A 15,976-nucleotide genomic window follows, 5' to 3' on the forward strand; every position below is an offset into this window, starting at 1 on the left:
CTCTCGATCTCCCCCCTCTACCCCCCCATTTTTTTTTTCCCCCGGGCTGGAAAGAGGTCGTGGTCCCTTTAAGTCCCGCCCCTCCCTCCCCCAAAACTTCCCAGTGTCTGCTCTCTTTTCGATCTCGGACGGCCGGCCAGGCTCGCCGCCGAACTGGTAGGGGCTGGGGGCGAGGGGTCAGGGAGGAGTGAGGGGGGATCCCAGGGAGGCGCCGCCCGGGGCCCGCGACCACGGCCCGTGTGCAAGGGGTGGGGGAGGGGCGGAGGCCGGGAGCGCGGGTGTGCAGATAACGCGGCAGCCCGGTCGCCAGCCGTGGGCGCGCTCGGGCGGCCAAGCTGCCTGGAACTTGCCGCGCGTGGGACGGTTCCGTCGCGTCCCGTCGGCGCGCGCCGGCGCGAGGGGCGTCCGGGCCCGGCGCGGGGGCGGGGAGGGGAGGGGCCCCTCTCTCCCCCTCCCCCCACCGCATTCCTCTGACGTCTGGACCTCGCGACCCCGCCCTTCAGTCGGAGCCGCACCGCCTTAATGCCGTCGCACTGATCACGTGTTGGAGGCGCTGCGCCGTCCCCCATCTCCGTTCGGCCGGCTCTTTCGGATCTTTTCGGGGTGATTGGGAGCTGATTTACATCTCCACCAGCCCACTCCAACTTTCGTATCTCCTCAAACCCGCGGACCTACCAGGACGGTCCCACTCTCTTAGTGCCACTGACCCCATTTCAAACTTAGTTTCCACTAGGACCCCTATTTCGGGAACCCCCTTTCACCCGAGTGGAAAGGTTCCAGAGCATCTTTGGTGGGCGTCCCCGCATTTACCACGTCTGTCTCCTCGCTTTCTAAGAGCAGCGTCCCCTCCTCCTCTCCCCCCTCCTCCGCCAGCAGGCAGCCCCATAAGGTTAAAGCCCTTAGGGCGGGATCCTAGGTCACCCCCCAGCCCCGCCCCCAGGTTCCGGCTGTTGGGCGTCGTTGCACCTTAGACTTGGGAAGGTGTACTCTGCGGGGTGGCCCTACCCGCCTCGGAGGAAACAAGGCCCGCCAGACGCTTAGAATACCCTAACTACTCCCCTTTGCAGAGTGCTGGCACTGTGCCGGGTGCTGTACCTGGCGCTTGGTAGGGTGGCCAGCTTCACTAAGGCCGAGGCAGAGACCACCGCTCCCTTGCTCACACAAGCACTTCAATGCTACGGAAAAAGCCACCAAATTGTGACGACCCAGAGTAGTAAGGGCTGTCGCGTAAGAACCATTGGCCTGAGCGATCAGGGGTTATTATGGGGGAAGCCGAGGGTCTGGGCTGGTAGGGACAAGGAACGCTTCTCAGAGTGAGCAGAGCACGAACAAGAGAAATTTATTCTTTAGCTCTGGCAGGAGGAATAGCGGAGAAAGTGTTCTAGTTGGAAGGGCCTGCTCGGGCCAAAGAGCCAGAGGTGCGCGAAAGATCCTTCCCTTTCTGCAAACTGAAAGGAGTTATTTGTGGTTGCATATAGTGGTAGAGTGGTGAAAGGACGCCGGAGAACTGGACTGGGTCATAAGATAGTCGGCAATAGCAAATGGTTTTATACTGAAGGAAAGGGTCAGATTGGGTTCAAAAAATTTTTCACTGGCGTTGTGAAGGTTAGAGATGGAGAGGAATAGAATATAGTGATGGAGACAGAGCTGCACTGGCAGTTGCCCTTCTAACTTAGTTTGCCCTTGCGGGGCTGCTTACAGCAGTAAATAAAGACTCAGGATACTTCAGGCCTTCCCTCCTTTAGAGGGTCGCCCCGCCTCCAGAGGCGCCGGAAAGCGATTCGCGCATGCGTCCTCTCCTCCGATCCTTTCCTAGACTGCGCCAAAGAGCGCCTACGGGTCAGGGATGGGCTCTCCTTTTTCACCCAATCAGGGGCCACCAGTGGTCCTACCGTCTGGTGAGAGGACTCTTTCCACTCTCAACTGACTAATCGGGCGTCTTGCAGAAGATGGACACCTGCAGTAGCCAGTGGAGAGAGGCAAAGGGGAGGGGCCTCCTTGGTTCCTTGCGGAGAGGCGCGGGAAGGTAGTCGCTGTGACGGAAGACTAAGGGCTTTCGGTTTGATGGATTAGCGAGAAGACCAATGAAAGTGGGAAGGAGGCGGGGCTTTGGGGGAGAGTGGGGGAGCGCCGCTCCTATCAGGTGCTCCTAACGAGGCCAGGCGGTATCAGAAATCTGACCAATCAAGTTGGAGTTTATTTTAAGGCGGCGGGGTCGGAGAAATGACTGGCAGAAAGCGCTCGCCTATAAGGAGTGTCCCAGACAAACAAGGGCGGGCACTCCTGCAGAACGGCGTGAGCTTTACCCAATCGTTGAGCAAGGCGTATGGAGGCTTCCCCTCCCCCAGCGGCGGGACCACTGGCTCCCCCTATCGGGTGGGGGCGGCCGGTGACGGGCGTGTCCCTCCCCCAATGAGAGGCGGGGGGAGGCGGGTTCTGGACCGCCATGTCGCGGAGGCTGCTGCCCCGGGCGGAGAAGCGGCGTCGGAGGCTGGAGCAGAGGCAGCAGCCGGACGAGCAGCGGAGGCGGTCCGGAGCGATGGTGAAGATGGCGGCGGCGGGCGGCGGAGGCGGCGGTGGCCGCTACTACGGCGGCGGCAGTGAGGGCGGCCGGGCCCCTAAACGGCTCAAGACTGACAACGCTGGCGACCAGCATGGAGGCGGCGGCGGCGGTGGAGGAGCCGGGGCGGCGGGCGGTGGCGGCGGGGTGAGGCCAGGGCCCTAAGCCGGAGACGGCCGGGAAGGGAGGGGAAAATTCACACGTTGAGAGCATTTATTTTGGGGAGAGGGGGGCTATGCGCACGCGCCCAGGCCCTCGCGCCGTGGACGGGGTGGGGGAGGGGAAGGCGTTGGGGAAACGGCGGGGTTTGCGCGAGGACAGGCGCTTGCGCGTGCGCGCTCTACAGAGCGGGGTGTGGGGGGGCGGAGGAAACTGCTCGCGCTGCAGGTGGCGCAGTGCGCAGGCGCCGCGGGCTGGCTTGTGGGGCCCGGGCACGCGGTCGGGCCGATTTTTTCTTTATCATTTTCTTTTCTGGCCCCATGCGCAGGCGCACTTCTCTTGCCCGGGCCTTGTGGGTGGTTGGGGGCGGGGGCACCGCGTGAGCGGGGAACGAGTGGGCGGTAGCCTTTTTCCGTGCCTGAGTGGGGTATTCTGCCTGATCGCTATTTGATCTTTGTAGCGTCATGGTTTGTCTCAGTACAGAGGTTGATATCTTTGAGGATATTCTCCCAGTCCAGAATATCTGCCTCATTTTTGTGGGCATTATAAACCGGAAGAAAGCGTTGTGAGAGGTCTTTTTAGCCGTTTGGAAGTTGAACCAAGCTTTCGAGTTATCACAAGTTTGCTTACATTTTCTGAGGGTTAACTGGGTGCCGTAGGTTTGATGAACCCAAATGTTCCTTGAGGGGTGGGCACTTTGTAAGGGATTCAGCCTCTTCAGTCTCCTGCTCGGAAAAGACAACCAGTTGTTACTCCTGGCTTGGAGCCCATTCCCTCCTCCTTGGAAGTTCCTGAAGCCTTGTCTCGTTCAGCCATTTGCAGAGTTTTCCACGGTTTAGCGGCGCTCTGTAGCCGTGATTTACTAGCATTTAAACCATGCCAGGCCTTGTTGCACGCATTTGAAAGGTATCTTAATTGAATTCTTAACACTCCTCTATGAGGTAAGGAATGGGCTTACTATTCCCCGTTTACAGAGGCGAGGTAAATTCCTTTAGGTCTTGTAGCTAGTCTGAGGAGGGGCAGGGATTAGAACTCAGGACTGTGGAGCTCCAGGTCGCTGATCTGGTAACCCTCAGGCGAGTGTGGCTCCTGTGGTTTGTGTGGTTCATTCCTGAAATAGAATCCAATTCTGCCCATGTTACATGGGCTTCTGCTTGGTGGTTCTCACATGGGAGGCTGGGCCCAGAGCCCAGGAGAGGTGGAGAAAGTTACTTTGCTCTTTCTTGATTCCCAGACACTTTTGTCTGTGGGTGGAAAGATACTTCCCCTGGGAAGGGAACTGTCTTGATTTTTAGTGGTACAGGTTGGATCTTCTCTTCTTTTGAAAGACTTTACTGTCTTTTTCGTTAGTCTGACCTAGGTAGTATTTTCCAATACAGATTTTGGTGAGAGAGTAAAGACTAGACGCAGACAAGACTGGCCTGGATGCCACGGTGTCTGAGGCACCTGCTGGACCTGGGGATGAGTGGTGGGGAGCAGCAGTGCTTGGCTGTGTGGTGATCGTAGGTTCCTCCACTAGGGGAGGGGCAGAAAAACTTGGGTGAATGCAGCAGAAAATTGAGTCCCCTTTCCAAGCCACTCTTTTCCCACATTTCTTTGACCAGTGGGAAGAGACTGGTGCTGGGAAGACTGTAAGATGGGACTTGGGACTTGTCTGGTCCTCCATTTTGCCTTCATCAGAAACTACAGTAAGAGCCATTAGGCATGTGGCCATACACTCAGGCCTTCTGCTCTGCTGGCCCAGAATCCTTTTGGGGTGATTGGTTGAATTGCTGCCTCTAGTTGCCCTGTGTGTCTTTTCTGGGTGACACACTCGAATGTTTTATCTGTCTGAGTCCCCAGTGGCACAGAAGCCAATAATCCACCATCTTGTACAGCAGAAAGTGAAGTCTTATTTTTGCTTCCTTTCTCAGGAGAACTACGATGACCCGCACAAAACCCCCGCCTCCCCAGTTGTCCACATCAGGGGCCTGATTGACGGCGTGGTGGAAGCTGACCTTGTGGAGGCCTTGCAGGAGTTTGGACCCATCAGGTACTCAGCTCAGAGGCCAGGGGTTGGGTATTCAGCTGAGTTAACTCCTTGGTGTCCTGTGTGTCACCGGGTTTCTGGTTAGAAGTAACTTGGCCATTTCGGTCCAGGTTCCTTTAGCTAGGTCCTGGGGCTCCATTACTCCTGGGGTTAGCCATTGTACTTGGATAAGTTACAGCAAGTTCCGTGTCTTTTCCTCCTTCCTTTTTTTCTCATTCCTTTTTTTTCTCTTCCTCTGCCTTGTAATTTTGGCACATGGTGAGTAATGGGAATAGAGCGGTGAACACCGCTGTCTTTATTCCTCCCAGACAGTTGCCTACCCAGAGTGGTCAACACTGTGATAGGGGAAACCCAGGCGTCTGTGGGAGGCATCTGACTCGATCAGGTGAGGGAGGGGTTGGGAAGGAAGGCTGCCCAGAGAAGCTGATGCCAAAGCCGCACACAGCTCTTCTGCTTGTCATGCCACTTACAGCAAGGGGTGTTCAGGTCAAGAAACCATGACGGGCACAGCGGAGTCCAGAGGCCAGGGAGGAGTCAGATCACAGATAACTGAGGCCGTCCTCTGACTCTTGTCTCCATCCCCCTGAGAGGATTGCAACCTGTGTTCTCTTTGCCAGTTATGTGGTGGTAATGCCTAAAAAGAGACAAGCGTTGGTGGAATTTGAAGATGTGTTGGGGGCTTGCAATGCCGTGAACTACGCAGCCGACAACCAGATCTACATCGCGGGCCACCCAGCTTTTGTCAATTACTCTACCAGCCAGAAAATCTCCCGCCCCGGGGACTCGGATGACTCCAGGAGCGTCAACAGTGTGCTTCTCTTTACCATCCTGAACCCCATCTATTCGATTACCACGGTGCGTGCCAGTGGTTATTCGTTAAGCTGCTTCTGTGGAATCTCCCTCCTGCCTTTTCTCCCTGTCTTCTCCCGTGAGCCAGACTGACCTGCCAGTGTCCCTTCATCTTGCTTGTGTTTGGTTTTTACAGGATGTTCTTTATACCATCTGTAACCCTTGTGGTCCTGTCCAGAGAATTGTCATTTTCCGGAAGAATGGAGTCCAGGCTATGGTGGAATATCCTTTGTTGGGAAATGGGTGTTCCTTGAGATGGGAGCTCACAGGGCTTGGTAGGAATCCATCTTTTCAATCAGCACGTGTCTCCTGAATGCCTGCCATGTGCCAGATGCCTTCATAGAGCCCATGGGCTCATGGAAGGGATGGTTAATAAACGATCACAGCTAAATAGGCCCTTGAACAGCACAGATTTGGACTCTGTGGGTCCACTTAAGGTGTGTCTCACTCACTAAGTGTATACGACAGTGTTAAGCCATCTGTGGTTGGTTAGATACATGGATTTTCAACCGCACAGAGAGTCGGCGCCCCTAAAACACACACACACACATGTTCAAGTGGTGTGTAGTGTGAAAGTGCAGGGTTCAGAGTGTGACGGGAAGGAAGAATGTGCCATGAAACACAAGAGGGAAGAACTGATACTCAGGCTGAGGACACCACATCTGCAGAGGTCCTCAGGTGGGCAGGAGCTTAGCGTTGCAGGAAGCGAACAACCTGACAACTGAAGAGTAGCTGACGAGGGGGAGAGGGTTCCTTAGGCCATTGGAAGAAGTTACGGCATCCCGGGCAGTGGGGTGAACTTGGGTCAGGGTGCAGTGGTGGGAAGTCACTGATGGGTTTTCAGGGCAGGAGTATAATCTAGTTAACGTTTCAGAGATTGTTCAGGCTTAGTCAAGGCGTGTAGAAGTGGGGGGGGGGGGCGGGAGATGAGGCTGAGGAAGAAGGTGACTTGGCCCGTGAGGCTGGCAGAGAAGGTGGTTGCCGTGGGGCGGGGCGGGGGAGTACAGGTCTCAGAGGAGCTCAGGCCGCGTCTGCGCATTTGGGGCAGCACTCCAGCTGTGTCTGCACAAGTGGCTGGTGGCTATGGGCAGTGAACTAACCCCGAAGCCCGCTTGGAGCAGTCTTTGGGGTGCTACTTGTCCTCATCCCTCTCTGGTGCAACTTGAAGCTCTTTTCAGAGAGCTCTTGGGATGGGACTTTCCCTTAACTTTACTCACATTTGACTCTGTGCAGAGTGCCCAGCGGGCCAAGGCCTCACTCAATGGGGCTGACATCTACTCAGGCTGTTGCACTCTGAAGATTGAGTATGCGAAGGTAGGTCTGGGAAACGGCTGCCCCTTGTCAGCTTCCTAGGTGAGCCTGGAGCCTGGCTGACCTCAAGCTTTTTTTTGTCCCTGCAGCCTACACGCTTAAACGTGTTCAAGAATGATCAGGATACTTGGGACTACACAAACCCCAATCTCAGTGGACAAGGTAATCCTGACGGCAGCTTTGTTTTAAACATACCCGCCTTGCCTTCACTTGACTAGCGCACTTCATAGACCTGGACTCAGGGTTATGTAATGCCATTGGGCTCCTGTGGACATGGGAGGGCCTTGGGGATCAGCTCTTGGAAGATACACTCCAGTGGGAGGGGGTGAATGAGGGGCCTCTGTAGGTCCTAGCTGCTGCTTGTGGCCCTTTGACGCAGCAGAGGATGCAGGGTCAAGGCAGAGGCCTGGGTGGGGTGGGGAGCAGGGCCTCACTGAGCACAGGCCACGGCAGTGGCTTACAAACCAGTAGCAGCTCCCAAACGGATTCTGCTGCTTTTCTTCGAGGAGCCTGCTTAGGGTCACTGACCCCGTTCTCACTGGGCCAGGAATGGTCCTCTTGCTCTCCACTCTTGACAGGGTCTGCTTCTGGGGGGACAGATTGGGGATGTGACGAGGGCTCCCAGGCCCTTGCAGCAGAGCCTTTGAGCAAGTTGACCTTGTGGAGGTGAGACACCCTGGATTGGAGCAGGGCGGACACGCCTCACCTCACTTGTAGAGGGAATGCAACATCTCTGCAGGGGGCCCAAATGGACAACCCCCTTCCTAGAATCTGTCAAGAATGGTTTGCCTTGGATAGGAGGGAGAGGTGGAGCCTTGCCTTTGAAAAACAGCGGCGCCCCCTCAGCAAGACCATCCATCTCTGTTTCTGTCTTGGTCTGATACGTCGGACTAGGCCATGGGCTGAGGGAGGTGGCTGGTTGCTGACATCTCACAGGCCCCCGTTCCTAGGCAGGCCTGTCTTGTTCGCCCTTGCAGCTGGGAAGCCGTGGGCCGGGTGGGCTAGACTCTTCCCCAGGACCCTCACAATGGGCGCTGTGGGGCTCGCTGCCCCCTCCAGAGGTCAGAGACAAATTGGTGAGCGAGTGAATGTACCAGAGCGGGCAATGGCATTACATGACTGCTAACAGGAACACGGCAACCAACCATTTCTTCTCCAAGGAACATAAATAGAAGATGTGCAGACCGGCAGGGGCTAGTGGCAGGGGCTGGCTGTGCATTGCTTTTGATGCCTCTCAGCTTTGGCCGCCCCCAGGCTGGGGGTCAAAAACGAGAGCTGTTGAGGTGACCTGGAGTGAGGGAGGTGCTTCGCCACCCCCTCGGGAACCAGACTTCAGCGGCTCTGCCTCTGCACATTGCTCACCAACACACAGGGTAGAAACCACTAGCTCTTCCTGGAGAGAACAGAACACGCAGCCTCCACCACGTCCCCAGAAACAGCCGCAGACTTGAGCTCACTACATCAAGAACACCACACCGCGCTCCAAGGAACAGCTACAAGCACAGAGGCAGACAGAGACAAAGAAAGAGACGCAACATGGCAGCAGACACTGCTTTTTTACTAAACATTAAAAAAATGTCAAAATCCAAGCAAACTTGAACCCGAAAATGTACACAGAAGTAGGAAACACAGAGAACAGAGCTCTCCCAGCCAGCCAGCGGCGCTCTTTTCGGAGAACGTTTCATAGACTGAAGTAGATTCCATGGGCCTCCAAGACAATAGGATCCTCTCCATTCCTCGCCATGTGGGTTTGGTTTTTTTTGTTTTTCGTTTTTTAAGTCCTTTGGTTTGGGGAGGGCCTTCTTTTTTTTTTTTTTTTCTGTTTTGATATTTTTATTTTTTCTGCAGTCATCGGCTGCCAACATAATCTGCACCAACTGGAGATCAGAAACCAAAAAAAACCAAAAACTTAAACCACAACAGCAGCAAAAAATCAAAAAAACCAAAACAGACCTAAAACCAAACAGCCAAACAGCTCAGAGGTACACAGTTACCTGCTGGCGGGTAACTGGGAGTGCTCCCAAGGCCAAAAGCGCGGGCATAGTGGGGCCACTGGCACACCTCATAACCAGGAGACACGCACACGGAACGCTACACAGCCAGAAGCACCGCACTGCAGCACACAATGTGAGGAGGTGACAACATGGAGGGACACTACCCACTTCATACACCTTTATTTTCCACTTTTCTGATATCTTCTGAGGACAGAACATCTGTGAGCCATTTTTGATTTAATCAGAACATTGACTTTTAAAACAATTCTTTAAAAAAAAGTTGTATCGGATGTGTACCGTAACTTGTATTTATGACTGTAAAACCATGTGATGCAGGGTCGCAGTGTATGTTTGATGGGACGCCATCTTTCAGAACTGTGCTAACTCACTGTTGAAGCGTCCAATGGTAAGAGAAAATACAGATTTGTTTTTTGTGACAAATGGACATTGTACTCTGTACTTCTGCTGTAAGTAGCCCTTTTCCATCTTTGTAATGACTGTTGGAAAACAAAACCCAGGCCGGGTGGCAGGAAGGGGCAGTGTTCCCGAGCCCTGGGTTTTTGGAGTCAGCCAGGCCTGGGTTGAAGTCCCGGCTTGGCCACTAACTTGCTTTGTGACCTTGGGCCAAAGTGTATTATAACTGCTCAGTTAAAAGTTAAGTGCTCATTTTCCTTATCTGTAAAACGGGACTAAAATAGTACCTACCTCATAGGGTTGTTGTGAGGAATTTAAGAAACGGTGATGTCTGTTTGTAAAGTACTTAGCACAGTGTTTGCCACTCAAGTGCTAAGTTAACGGTAGCGATTTTGAACTGCAGTTGGGGTTGGGGCGGGGTGGAACTGCGCCATTGTCTGAGACTGTTGATGCCTTGTACATGACTGCTCATTTGAACTGATGTTGATGTCGCCCTGTTTGTCCTTTCCTACAGTCCCTCTTCTTGGGGTGGATGTGACTAGAGGGGAGGGTGACTGGTACCAAGATCGAGAAAGTCTTCTCTCTAGAGAGTGGGCCCTAGCGCACTCAGACCCTTGGGGCTTTGTGGGCCCAATTTTATTTTTCTACTCTTCTCTGTGTTATTTTCTGGCTCTTAACTCCTCTCCCTTCATTGGGAGTTATTTTAGAAATCTGTTCCCGGCCCCCATATCAGCTTCCATAGTGGCTGCAGCTTCCCCAGAGGGGGAGCTCGGGAAGGTGAGAGGCCCGGAACCTGGCTTCATCCTTAACGGATGAAGGAAAGCAGCCTGCTTGGAGTGGGCGGCGGGAGGGACAGTGGGCTCCACCCTTGAGGCCTGGGCTTCATGCCCACCCTGGGTCCGGCCACAGGAAGGAAGCCCCAGTAACCCTTGTGAGGAAGGAAAGGCCACTGCCCAGGCCCTCAGGAGCTGAGGGACGCTGAGATCAGCCTCTAGTCAGGAGGGAGAGAGAGAGAGCTCTTTTTCCAAGTTAGGTTCTAACTGTTCTCTCTGTCTGCAGGTGACCCTGGCAGCAACCCTAACAAACGCCAGAGGCAGCCCCCTCTCCTCGGAGATCACCCCGCAGAATATGGTGAGGGCAGGGGGTTCCCCTCCGTGGACTCCCGTGGCTCATGTGCCCCTGCCCGCCGCCCGACGCGCAAATTCTCACCCGTCCTCCCTCTCTTTCCTTCCCACCCCCCAGGAGGGCCCCACGGTGGGTACCACAGCCATTACCATGATGAGGGCTACGGGCCCCCCCCACCTCACTACGAAGGGAGAAGGATGGGTCCACCAGTGGGGGGTCACCGCCGGGGCCCAAGTCGCTACGGCCCCCAGTATGGGCACCCCCCACCCCCTCCCCCACCACCCGAGTATGGCCCCCACGCCGACAGCCCTGTGCTCATGGTCTATGGCTTGGATCAGTCTAAGATGAACTGTGACCGGGTCTTCAATGTCTTCTGCTTGTATGGCAACGTGGAGAAGGTGAGCTTCCGCTAGGTCCACTGCTTTCCTTATAGACCTGGCAGCCCCAGGGGAGGCCCCGACCTTTGGCCCCCCAGTGAGCAAAGAAGGGGGAAGGAGCGTGTTTAGGAGCAAGCAGGTCCAGAGAGGGTAACTAGTTTTAATCAGGTGACATTGCAGATGGATTTTATTTGGTCCTCATGCTATGTGGGTGATTTATTTTTTTATTTTTTTTAATTTTCAGTGTTTTTTTTTTTTAAAAAAAACAAGACTTTATCACATGAAAGTGTTAGTACTTAATATTACGTAAATATTACGGTGTATAAAATTTACCCATCACAGTTAAAGATCATTATGTGAGGATTTTCTCTGGAACACTTCAGATGATATGGCAACACTGAGCCTTCCTGCCTTGCCTGGGATAATAGTTGGCTGGGGCTGTCTGGTGACTGCCCACTTCAGACTAGGTCGTTTCTTCTGTCAAAGCCATCTGGGTCCTAGAAGCCTTTGAGTTTACAGCCCCTGGCCTGGCCCATTAATATTAGCAGCTAATAACGTGCGAAGCGGGTTTTTTTGTACCACTGTTAAAAGTGCTTTAAATGTTGTAAGTTGTTTCATTCTCACAAGAATCCTTAGTGAGACAAGCAGGGGAAGTAAAAGCATGGGGGGCAGATAACTTGCCCAGGTTCACATGCCTTTTTGTGGAAGCAGGACTCAGAGCTGACACTGTTTTTAGTGTTTTTATACCATAACCCACATAGTCATGACTCAGTATCTGTATATATGTCTGTTGATGGAAATAGCTGCTTTTTTCCTCCCACCATTCCTGCTTTTCTGTTGTGCTTTGTTAAATGGCCCGCTCATGGGTCAGGTCCTGAGGTTAGGGAAAGACTGCCTAGTCTTTGCTGCCCAACTTGGGCTGAGCACTTGCTGTGGGCCAGACATGCTTCTCTGTTCTCCTGGCTCCTCACAAGTGAGGAAATGGAAGCCTCGATCCAGAGCAGGAGTTGACTTCCTTCTGACTGACTTGGAAGGGACAGGAGAAGGGTCTCTGACAGCTGGGCGGTGGTGCTGATCACGGCTACTCTCCTCAAGGTGAAATTCATGAAAAGCAAGCCAGGGGCCGCCATGGTGGAGATGGCTGATGGATATGCTGTGGACCGGGCCATCACTCACCTCAATAACAACTTCATGTTTGGGCAGAAGCTGAATGTCTGGTAGGTACCCAGGCTCCTCGTGGAGGGTTGGAGAGGGACTGAGGAGAGGAGGGAGGGGGAATGGGGCCCACTCTGGACAGAGGTCAGAGGAGCACAGAGAAGCCAAGTGCTTATCCAGGCTGGAGTTGGGCGTGCAGGTGTGTTCCCAGATGCTCTTCTGAAACAGCGGGCGAAAGTGTGTCGGCCTCTCCTCAGCTGTGGCATACAGTGCTGTCAGACAGGAAGGAGGCCACAGTAGGAGGTGGGGGACAACTTGAGGTCTGACACAGGGCTCCCCTTCCCTCCTGCAGTGTCTCCAAGCAACCAGCCATCATGCCCGGTCAGTCATACGGGCTAGAAGATGGGTCCTGCAGTTACAAAGACTTCAGTGAGTCAAGGAACAATCGGTTCTCCACTCCAGAGCAGGCAGCCAAGAACCGCATCCAGCACCCCAGCAATGTGCTGCACTTTTTCAATGCCCCTCTGGAGGTGACTGAGGAGAATTTCTTTGAGGTGGGTGCCGTGGACTTGGTCCTTCAGCGTAGCCATCTGAGGAGGCCATTCATTTTTGAATTTTAACGAATATCTATTGAGCTGCTCTGCTGGGCTCTGGGTTGGGTGCTAGGGATGTAGCAGGGACCAAGAAAGGCTCAGAATGGCACCAGACTTCCAGCAGCAGTGGAGTTCGCCATGCTGCTTGTATTTTTGGCAAGTCAGAGTGGCTGCTCATTTGCCTTGAAACATTCCTCCCGGTCTGGGTGACGGACTGGTGATTGGAGTCCAATCTCGAAACATCCACACTGTCAGGCCATCTGGGGCCTAGATGACATTAGAAGGGAGGGTCCCATTATGGTGCTGTCAGGGAACTGGGGCAGCTTTGGGGAAGGGTGGAAGTCTGACTGTGGAGTTGGACTTTGGGCCTTACTGTGGCCTGAGGTGTTGCTATTCGGTTTAGCAAACATTTACCTAGTGCCAGAACACACCCAAATAACAGCTGAAGATGGGAAACTTAAAAAGCAGTTTCCCGGTTTTAGGCAACAAAATAGCTAAGAGCAGTGTTTCTCAACCTTTGGGGGGATTACAGGGACACCTTAGAGCGTGTGATAAAAGCTTAGAAACTCTTTTGTCCCGAAAAGTCCAAGTGTTCAGCTGTGGTGTGCTTCAGTTCCGCCATGTGGCACTCCTTGTGTTTCTAAGTCTGTCTGTTCTTTGTTTTTGTTCTGGCCACGCAGCATGCGGGATCTTAGTTCCCTGACCAGGGATCAGACCCATGCCCCCTGCAGTGGAAGCGTGGAGTCTTAACCACTGAAACACCAGGGAAGACCTTTGAGTCTGTTTTCTGTTTCTGTTGCAGATCTGCGATGAGCTGGGAGTGAAGCGGCCATCTTCTGTGAAAGTATTCTCAGGCAAAAGTGAGTAAACTGCCCCACCTTCCTCGCCCATTCCTTGCCTGTAGATGGGCAGCTCCCTGGCTTTTGCTCAGGTCAGCCTTAAACCTTTGTTTTTCCCATCAGGTGAACGCAGCTCCTCTGGGCTGCTGGAGTGGGAGTCCAAGAGCGATGCCCTGGAGACTCTGGGCTTCCTGAACCATTATCAGATGAAAAACCCAAGTGAGTATCTGTGGGTCCTGCGGTCATCCATCCCCCTTGTTGCTTAATGGGTTGGCTCGCTTCGGGCCAGAGCCATCCTTCCTGCCATCAAGATAGGGCCCCAGGGATTTCCTTATTGTCACTGACACAGGCAGGTGGGACCTGGTCCCCAGGAGAAGCAGCCTGATGTTTCATGTGGGAGGGCCAGCCCAGCTCCTTGCTGCCACCGGCTCTGCCAGCTTGGGCGTTGCTCAGGCTTGTCCTCCAGGGAGCTGCCATTCTCTGTGCATCAGAGGCTGGCTCAGTACCCAGGAAAGGGGGCTGTAATAGCCAGCAGGTGAAATTTGCCCACCCAGTTCCTGGGCAGGCCTATTGTGCGCCAGCTGAAAAGCTGGGAATGGGATCCTCCATGGAATTGAAGGAAGAGGAGAAATGCCTTGTGTGTTAGTCTTGTTTTTGAGTCTCAAAAGTGGCAGTGAAGAGTTTGACCCTTGCAGTTGAATTGCAGAAAATGAGAGGTGTGTGCAAAACCAGGGGACTCTGGGTGGGGGGGGCATCCAGAGAGGGGTCCGGTTACACCTCTGTGCTCTCTTTTGCAGATGGGCCATACCCTTACACCCTGAAGTTGTGTTTCTCCACCGCTCAGCACGCCTCCTAATTAGGTGCCTATGGAGAGTCCCACCTGAGCAGGAAAACATTGCTTTCCTTTATGCTGGTTTTTTCTTTTGTTTGTTTTGTTTTGCAGATGTTCCTGTATTCCTTTTTTTTTAATGCTAGGTTAGTAGAGGCTTAACCATAATGGAAACGCTGGAAGTCTAAAGGGGGAGGGGAAGGGGAACTGATATCTCCCAAGATTAACCTTCACTTTTTAAAAATTATTGTACATGTGATTTTTTTTTTTTTCCTGTTCATACATTTGTGCTGTCCGTGTACTCTTGGCACATTTCAATAAAATTGTTTGGAAAATAAACGTAGCACTTTCTGGGATTCTGGGGGTGTCTACTTCCCTCGCAGTCTTCTGAAGAGGGGCAGGCCGGCCAGGACACAGCTGCAGCCCTTCCAGAGGGGCCGACCCAGCCCTGAGGAGCAGTGTGGGCCAGAGCTGCAGATTGGGAAGTGATGAAAGGGTCTTGAGGATCTGGGAGACCTGGTGGCATCCTTCATGGGCTCTACCCAAACAAGCTGGATCTAGTTGAAGAGTCTTTTTTTTTTTTAAGTAAATAGTTGAAAAAATTAAATTGAAGAGATTTTAAAAAGAAGAAAGCCTTAATCTTAAAAAGTAAACACCCGCCTTTCTTTAAGGTTGGAAAATGAAACCTCAAAAGTGAAAGTCATCTCCCCACTCCCCTTGAAAACAAGTTTTTCTTTTTCCATAAGGAAAGTTCTATTTGCATATGTGTCTTAACAGAAAATGCTTTGTACTGTAAGATGTTCTCATATCACATGCAGGGCAACCTCATTATCTTCAGTCTTACACAGTATCTTGTGTGGATATGTCATGATTTACTTCGTTCTGAAGGTAATTTCCAATTTGCTACTGCAAACAGTACTACTATGCATCTTCATACAGATGTTATCCAACTTCCTTGATACTGATCTGGAGGTAAATTCCTAGCAGTGGAATTGCTGGGTTAAAGGATACATTCAGTTGCAACTTGATAGATATTCCCCAGTCTTGGTGTGTGGGAACTTGTGCTTATGGTTGGGGCTGGGCCATATGGGTGGAGGGCAGACGATAACCTGAAAGGGAGCCGCCTTTAAGAACCTTGACTCATACTGGAGGGAAGAGATCCTGCAGAGAGGAGCAGGTCAAAAAGTCCAGTTCCTTGTGTGTGCTTGAAAAAACCCACTTTGCTAATTTCCTGTAGAGTTTTTAAACATTAACATCTACTGAAGTCAGATGGCATTTATCAAAGTTTCATCAGGAAAAGCTTCAAACCTCTAGACAGAAACTACAGTCACCTTGCAGCTGTAAAAATCTAGGATTATTTTAAGCTAATCAAGGGGGGTAAAAAGTAAATTTCCCCATTTTGTCTGCCAGCACCCAGTCTTCATCCCATGTTAGTAGTTATGAGTCTCCTAGATATTCTATGCATATATTGTTTTTTATGAAGGTACAGCCATCTATAACTTTTTATAGCAATCTAACTAAATGTTCTACATCTTTAAATTCTTTTCTCTCACATCTTGGTATCTGCATGTGGTTCCAGAGTTCTCCATTGTGTAGCTGACCAAACAGTTCTCTGTTTTCCAAAAGATCCTTACTATCTGACACATTGAGAAGGCAAAGTAGGACTTACTTGGTGATCCTGTGGTTAAGACTCAACCCTTCCCCTGCAGGGGGCTCAGGTTTGATCCCTGGTCTAGGAAGTT

General features: G+C 52.6%; 1 protein-coding gene across 3 annotated transcripts; it reads left to right on the forward strand.

Moving 5' to 3' along the window:
• The first annotated feature begins 91 nt into the window (after positions 1–91).
• HNRNPL (heterogeneous nuclear ribonucleoprotein L) lies at positions 92–14,573 on the forward strand. Of its 3 annotated transcripts, none has more exons than XM_060288704.1 (13): positions 92–156; positions 4,633–4,751; positions 5,366–5,603; positions 5,734–5,819; positions 6,815–6,911; positions 6,998–7,070; positions 10,376–10,447; positions 10,559–10,839; positions 11,914–12,035; positions 12,326–12,527; positions 13,369–13,426; positions 13,529–13,624; positions 14,203–14,573. In XM_060288704.1, exons 3-13 carry the CDS (start codon positions 5,379–5,381, stop codon positions 14,259–14,261), a joined length of 1,371 nt encoding a protein of 456 aa, XP_060144687.1. In that variant the 5' UTR covers positions 92–156; positions 4,633–4,751; positions 5,366–5,378; the 3' UTR covers positions 14,262–14,573. The 3 variants fall into 3 exon arrangements, with proteins under 3 accessions (XP_060144687.1, XP_060144686.1, XP_030730189.1); XM_030874329.3 differs by lacking the exon at positions 92–156 and adding an exon at positions 2,165–2,707; XM_060288703.2 differs by lacking the exon at positions 92–156 and adding an exon at positions 2,159–2,707 and having other exon boundaries at positions 10,376–10,839.
• The last annotated feature ends 1,403 nt before the right edge of the window (positions 14,574–15,976 follow it).

Source organism: Globicephala melas, chromosome 19 (genome assembly GCF_963455315.2).
Source record: "Globicephala melas chromosome 19, mGloMel1.2, whole genome shotgun sequence".
NCBI lineage: Eukaryota > Metazoa > Chordata > Mammalia > Artiodactyla > Delphinidae > Globicephala > Globicephala melas.

Excerpts from the sequence above, each read along its gene's own strand:
- HNRNPL (XM_060288703.2), top strand. The coding sequence starts at position 2,447 with ATGTCGCGGAGGCTGCTGCCCCGGGCGGAGAAGCGGCGTCGGAGGCTG. Across the intron at positions 6,912-6,997 it reads TGAAGATTGAGTATGCGAAG|CCTACACGCTTAAACGTGTT; the intron begins GTAGGTCTGGGA and ends TTGTCCCTGCAG. Across the intron at positions 13,427-13,528 it reads GAAAGTATTCTCAGGCAAAA|GTGAACGCAGCTCCTCTGGG; the intron begins GTGAGTAAACTG and ends TTTTCCCATCAG.